General features: G+C 44.6%; 1 protein-coding gene across 1 annotated transcript; it reads right to left on the bottom strand.

The window, feature by feature from the left end:
* Positions 1-1,686: 1,686 nt before the first annotated feature.
* LOC144162104 (uncharacterized) lies at positions 1,687-5,460 on the bottom strand (the record flags this gene model as incomplete). Its single annotated transcript, XM_077692599.1, has 1 exon — positions 1,687-5,460. A coding segment is annotated over one exon (555 nt), but the record flags the coding sequence as incomplete, so codon positions are not given.
* Between the last annotated feature and the right edge of the window lie 1,634 nt (positions 5,461-7,094).

Genomic DNA, 7,094 nt, shown 5'->3' with positions numbered 1-7,094 from the left:
GCCGTGGCCGCCGCCTGCACAGCGACCGTGCGGCTAGCTCAGTGGGCTTTTCGTGCCTCCGGCGCGTTTTCGCATCCAATGGTAATAAATAGTAATAGAAACAGAGTGCCTGGAATCGCTGTAGAACTTTCGTCGCGGCCAGCTGCCCGATTAGCTGACGAAATCACGGCGCCTCCGCCGCCAACGATCGCGTCGTTCGTTCTCGAGAGCAGAAGCTCCGCCCTCCGGCCCTCCGATTGGAGCGGCGAGCCGGGCGAGCCCGCGAAAAACGCCGGCAGTGCGGAAGCGGCAAACACAAACTCGTGACGTGTTTGGATGTTGTTTATTTACACAATAACCTCTCGGGATGTCGATTGCGCGTGGTCCTCTGCTTGCTCCTCGGTTGCGTTTCGCACACTTTAAAATTGATTTTAAATATGTTCTAGGCTGTATTCGCCGCTGATATTTTGCAGATGATGTATATGTGTTCCCACCAATCTATCTCCGAAGTTATCTCGCCTTCAAAATTTTGTGTCAGTGCCCCTTTAAAATACAAGTTGCTCTAGATCGATAGATTAGCGTACAAAGGACACGAATATACCAGCCTTACTCGTTGCATTTTTAGAACAAGTTAGAGAATAACAAACATTTGAAGACATGTGCCGCCGCCACTGAATGTGCCGCAAAATTTGCACCGGAAGAGGTTAAAACGTCAGGCGTGCGCAACCTCTTCTTAGCTGCTGCTGGATGTCGCTACTCGTCCATACTTAGGGAAGCCGCACCGCGTTTCGAGAAAGCGTGCGAGGTACGCACGGGCGGTTGGTCCGGCGCCAACATGCCCGGGGCCTCAAAAGGACAAATGTTTTAAGGCGCAGCTCTTTGGCGCCCGGTACTTGGGTTTCGCAGCAACGAAAGCGGCGGTGTCCCCGTAACCGAGTGAGCGAACGGGGTACTCCAGCAGAAAGAAGATGGATAGGAGCGTCTGGCGAAAGTGGGAGGGGGAAGGCGGCACGCGCTGCTAAGGCGTCATCTCCCAGCGCGGCGCCACGGCTCAGTATGTCTCACTGCGTCCCCCTCCCCTTAACATTGCCAGACGCTCCCCGCCGTTGGTAGCTCATCTGCACCAGGTGACATTTGCGCGGGAGAATCAAACACGATTTGCAACAACATGCTCGCCGGCGGCAGCGAAGCGCTGCGAGATAACGGCAGAGTAACGCACGCCGCCGTGCGTTCACTGATCACACGATCACTTCCTGGGACGCAGCAGATATGCGCCATGACCGAGAAGACGACAGCTAGCGCTGCGCACAGATTTCGCACAGATAGGGTGTAAGCAATCCCCAGTGCATCTTTCTTCAAGAAAGCGCTAATAATAATAATGACTTTATTTGGCATCAAGGATACATGATGCAGGAGACCTGCAGAAAAAGCTGGCGTGATGCCAGCTTGACAAGGCCGCAGGCCCCCCTCCCTCTCCCCGAACACATGGCAGCAGCCGTCACACTTTCATAAACATATTCCGGATCATACGCGTGAAATAAACAGGTCTACTACAAGAAGAATCATTACTGTACATGTGTAATGAAACGAAACGTGTAATGCTTGAACAAAATATAGTTTCACAAAATGCGAAAAATGTAGGCGCATTAGCCTTACGCGTGATCCATACGCGTGATACATACAAGTGAAGCATACGAGAAAGTCTACGAGAAAAAAGAAAAAAGGAGCAACAAACACTGTACAGTTGAAGCGCATTGGTGCTTATGATGCTAGAAACAAATAATCGATTTCGCAATGCGAAAGACAAGCGTACTTGCCTTGCAAACACAAAAACAGCATCATAAAGAAAGGAAATGCCTAATTTATCGCTTTGGCAAACACCACAAATACATTGTCATTTTCCGAAACAGTGAAAAAAACAAACAAGACACCACCAAACGTATCGCAGGAAAACACAGAGCAATATACAAAAATACAAGTCAATAAAAAAACAGGATACAAAAATACATTTTTAGGAAAATTGCAAGTAACAGAGCAAGTGATCATGTCGCCAGGAGAAAATGACTTCGTAGTTGTTTAAAGGTGACTTTTTCTAAGTCAATTTCTTTATCCCAAAGTTCATTTAGCAATCGTGGAAGTTTATTTCCCAGCGATTGAAGACCGTATGTGGTTCTAAAGGTTCGAACATTCCACATTTCATTTTTTCGGGTATTATACTTAGGCTGGTTAAGTACTAAATCTGCCAACTGCTTTAGAAACGGGTTACAGTTTTTGATATCTTGCTTATATTTCTTTGACAAAATAAAATCGTACATTTGTATTACTGGCATTAAATTGTATTTTTCAAATAAGGAGCGCGTATGATAGGTACTTGGCACGTCCTCTACCGCCCGTAAAAACCTCTTTTGAAGCTTATGAAGTTTGCTTAGGTTTTCTTGAGAAGTTAGAGCCCAAACTAGATGGCAGTAATTGATTCTTGATAAAAATAAGGTATTGTAAATTAACAACAAAATATTCCGAGGAAGCAAGTGCTTGTTTCGGTACACAAGGCCGACTACCTGAGAGACCTTCGCAGCTAAAAAGTGTATGTGATGATCCCATGATAATGTTTCTTGAAATATTACTCCTAATATTTTAAGTGAAGGGACTATCTCGACAGGGATGGAATTTAAAATAATCGTTTGATTTACAATTTCCGTTTTATTTTTAGCATGAAATACCATAGCCTTAGTCTTTGCAACATTTATTTTTAGACCATTTTCTCTTGTCCATTTTTCTAATCTAACCAGCAGTAGATTTGCATGTGTTATTAGTTCGTTCACTGATTTTCCTGTTAACAATATACTTGTATCATCTGCATATATTATAAATTTAACGTTTGAGGAAATGTTCACGATATCATTAATGTAAATATTGAAGAGGAAAGGCCCCAAAATGCTTCCTTGTGGAACTCCTGTAACGATTGACAAAGAATCTGAATTGTGACAACCCACACTAACAATCTGATTACGGTGTTGCAAATAAGACTGTAGTAGTGACCCCGCCGTTCCACGAATACCGTACCGTTCCAGTTTTTGAATAAGTAATTTGTGGTTAATGTGGTCAAAAGCTTTCGTAAAATCAACAAACAAGCCCAACACAACGTTTCCCTGTTCGAATTGCTGATAAATGTACTCTTTCTGTGCCATGAGAGCATATTCTGTACTAAGGCCTTTGCGGAAACCATACTGCGAATCATGAAGCAACTGAAACTTCTGTTCAAAATTATTCAACCGTTTCAAGATTAGCTTTTCTAATGCCTTCGATAAGACTGGCAGAATGGACACTGGCCGGTAATTTGACATGTTATTCCTATCGCCTTTCTTGAAGAGTACGGTAACGCGTGCAACTTGCATTTTGGAGGGAAAAACAGCGCGGCTAAGGCACAAATTAAATATATGTGTTATATATGGAAGAAGGAACATAAGAACATGTTTTATAGGTTGAACTTGCATCCCGTCAATATCAAGTGCGGTAGTATTTTTCAAATTCAAAACTAGTAATTTCACTTCATTCTCACTTGTCGGATCTATAAAAATGGTACTGTCGATAAATGGGACATTTTCAAGATTATTACTCACATCACGTGTTTCTGCGACATTTACAAAGAATTTATTAAAAGTGTCGGCCAAGGGCTTTCCCGATATAACCTCGCCGTTAAGATTTATGCTGTGTACTGAACCCGAGGACACATTGCGATTTAAGAGAGAATTTAGCCTTTTCCACATTATATCTGAACACCCAGAAACTGAGCTAAACATATTGTTATAATACTCTTGCTTAGCCTTTTTCAGGTCTTTATTTAGGCGATTCCTTTTAACCTTGAATTCTTTAAACAGTTTAGTATCTCTCGTTTTAAGATAGCGGCTAAATAACATATTTTTTTCTTGTATTCTTTTCCCAAATTCAGCGTTAATCCAGAGTTTACGAACCTTTCTGTTCTGCTTTGCTTTAACCAAAGGAAACGAAGCAGCATAAATTGGCTTTAGAATGTTCAGAAATTCTTCGTACGCCTTGTTTGGCTCTTTTATTTTAAGCACATTCCCCCAAGGAGCCCTTAAAATATTCTCCGAAAACGTTTTCAGAGTTTGTTCGTTTATACGCTGGGTGAAAAACGTGTTCGGTTTGTTTTTATCACATAAATGTTTCCGACAACAAATGTATATTGGCAAATGATCACTCAAATCCACAGTAATAACACCAGCCTTGAGGTTTCCTGTCGGTATATTTGTTAAGAACAAATCAATCAAGGACGAAGACATTTGTGTGATTCTCGTAGGAACAGTGATCACATTAAAAAAGCAATGAGACTTCAACAAAATATCAAGTTTTTGTACTACAGCTTCCTGTTTGAGCATATTTATGTTCATGTCACCGCCACACACAACGTCAAAACGATTTGTATTAGCGAACGCAAAAAAAGTGTCCAGGTAATTCAAAAAGGATGCCGTTTCGCCGTTTGGTGGTCTATAACAAACAGCAAGAACCACATTTTGTAGTTTAACTGATAGAAACTCGAAGTCATTGCAAGACGTGGTGAAATTTTGAATTAGGTCACAGTCAAAGATCTTTTTCACTAGAATACATACACCACCGCCACGACCGGAATTTCGATTAAGGTAGAATGTATTGTACGAAGGCAGGCGAAACACGCTGGCTTCATCTGTCGACCATGTTTCAGTTAACATTATGACGTCAAATACGTGATTCAGCTGTTCAAAAAAAAGTCTAAGATCGGACTGTTTATTATTTACCGATTGCACATTCAAGTGAAAACATTTAAACGAGTTGGAATACAAATTTCCTAAACTTTGCGAAAACGCTTGCGGAAGAACGTAAGAATCGTTTCCTACGCTAGCCATGTCGAGCCGATCATTTCCTCTTTCTTTAACTTAGCTTGTTCAGATCAGCAGCATTCGCGATGCGTATGGCTTTCTCCCCATCAGCTTTGCGCACTAGAACTTTCCCATTTGAGTGCCATGCATACTTGAAATTCGCTTCTTTAGCCCAGTTCTTTACCTCAAACAACAGCGCACGTGTTCTTTTCGTCAGGTTTTCCGTCAAGAAGAAGTCCGTATCTAGGCTGCTCAGTTTCTTTCTGTTTTTCCACCAAAAGTCTCGGTCCGCTTGCTTCGCAAAACGACAGATAACGACCGGCGTCTTATCTTTTTTGGGCGGAAGCCGATGAATGGCGACCACATCATTTTCTGCGAGTAGCGGAAGCTGGTGTTTAGCTGCCATTGCATTGATCTCTTCTAGCAAGTTTTCGTCTTCCGTTTCCTCTATTCCGTGGAATTCTAGGTTCAGTCTACGGCTCCTCCACTCAAGATTATCTACTTCTGCCTGTAGTTCAGCTACTTCTCGGTCCCGCATCTCTACCTTTTCCAATCTACGCTTAAGGTCTTTGACGTCATGCTCATTCTGCTCTGTTTTTCTAAGTATTTCGTCGTGTACAAAGCAGTGTACAAAGCAGCACCAGCAGCAGCAGCAGTAGTTGCGGCATAAACAAATTTACAACGTGCATAGAAACAGCACCAACCTGCGAAACAGAAGGAGACCGCGTTCGTTTTACGCCGTTCTTTGCGCCGCAACCGCTGCTGCCAAGTGGTCTCTGTGATGGCTTGGTCCTCCCTTTAAGAAGCCCAGCGGCTGTACGGCGCAGGTGCAGTAGAATTCATCGCAGGACAGTTGGGCGCAGGCGCAGCGGGGCCTAATTGGTAGCTCTTCGTTCCGACGACGATGGGCACATGGACGACGAAAAATGCGCACGGTGGCTGGCGAACGCCAACAGCCTGCGAAACAGAAGGAGACCGCGTTCGTTTTACGCCGTTCTTTGCGCCGCAACCGCTGCTGCCAAGTGGTCTCTGTGATGGCTTGGTCCTCCCTTTAAGAAGCCCAGCGGCTGTACGGCGCAGGTGCAGTAGAATTCATCGCAGGACAGTTGGGCGCAGGCGCAGCGGGGCCTAATTGGTAGCTCTTCGTTCCGACGACGATGGGCACATGGACGACGAAAAATGCGCACGGTGGCTGGCGAACGCCAACAGCCTGCGAAACAGAAGGAGACCGCGTTCGTTTTACGCCGTTCTTTGCGCCGCAACCGCTGCTGATCACGGGTCCCGGGAAGGAACGTTTTGCTTAGTGGTCCGGAGCTGCGAAGTACGTGGTAGTTCGGGAAAGTACGATTGGTTAGACCGAAATTGACCAAACCTCTCGGCACGTGGTAGCATTGTGTTCGGTTGCTTCTATTCCGCTGTACGTCACCGCTGCCTCGCTTGTTTCTGGTATGTCGTGACGCAAACAGCGGCTGCACTCGCTTTTCGCGTTACATTTGATCAGCGTTTGATTAGCGGTGTATCAGCAATTAAAGCATCTTTCGGCATCGAATCAACGCTAAAGTGGCTATGGGAAGGTCAGACTTTTGTTTGAAACCAGCCTGCTGGTTGCCTTCCGTGTTCCTTTAAGGCGAAAGTATAACGTGCCCCATGCTGAAAAAAAAAAAAAAAAAAAAAGCAGTCGTCGTCGTTATTGTTGTCCGGGCAAGAAAATGGCCTCCACTGCAAAGAGTAACTAAATAAAAATACACACGTGTAATATATTGGGATTCGAACACGCATCTCCAGAGCAGCAGCCCGATTAGCTACCACTGTGCATTGCCACCAAACGAACATGTGTCGTTTTTGTTGCTGTTGTCCCTTTCTTCGTGGCCCATGGGGGCATGTGCAACCACGCCAGCAATCGGGAGCTTTGAGGGGCTAATGGGCCCGCTTCACACCATTAACCAAACAGTGAATCGGAAAAATATATCAATAGACACTTTAACGTGCCGCCACGTGAATACAAGAAAAAAGGCTGGTCGAAGTAATGCCCGCCAAAAGACAAAGAAACAGGGGCGAGGAAAGAGACCCAGTTGCGATCTAGCAACGAAGAAGTTATAGGTGTCGCCAGGCTTTCTCCTCCAAATCACGTCAGAAGACTGAAGTGCATCGAGGCATTTTATTCTCCCGGCCGCTCTGTCTTGGGAAAAAGCGTGAAAAACGACTAGACATAAAAAAGAACACAGGACGGCGCACCGTCCT

Source organism: Haemaphysalis longicornis, unplaced genomic scaffold (genome assembly GCF_048455015.1).
Source record: "Haemaphysalis longicornis isolate Haplotype H1 unplaced genomic scaffold, Haemaphysalis longicornis Haplotype H1 scaffold_12, whole genome shotgun sequence".
NCBI lineage: Eukaryota > Metazoa > Arthropoda > Arachnida > Ixodida > Ixodidae > Haemaphysalis > Haemaphysalis longicornis.
Note: the sequence above shows the minus strand (reverse complement) of the source record. Positions and strands in the feature narration are given on the sequence as shown.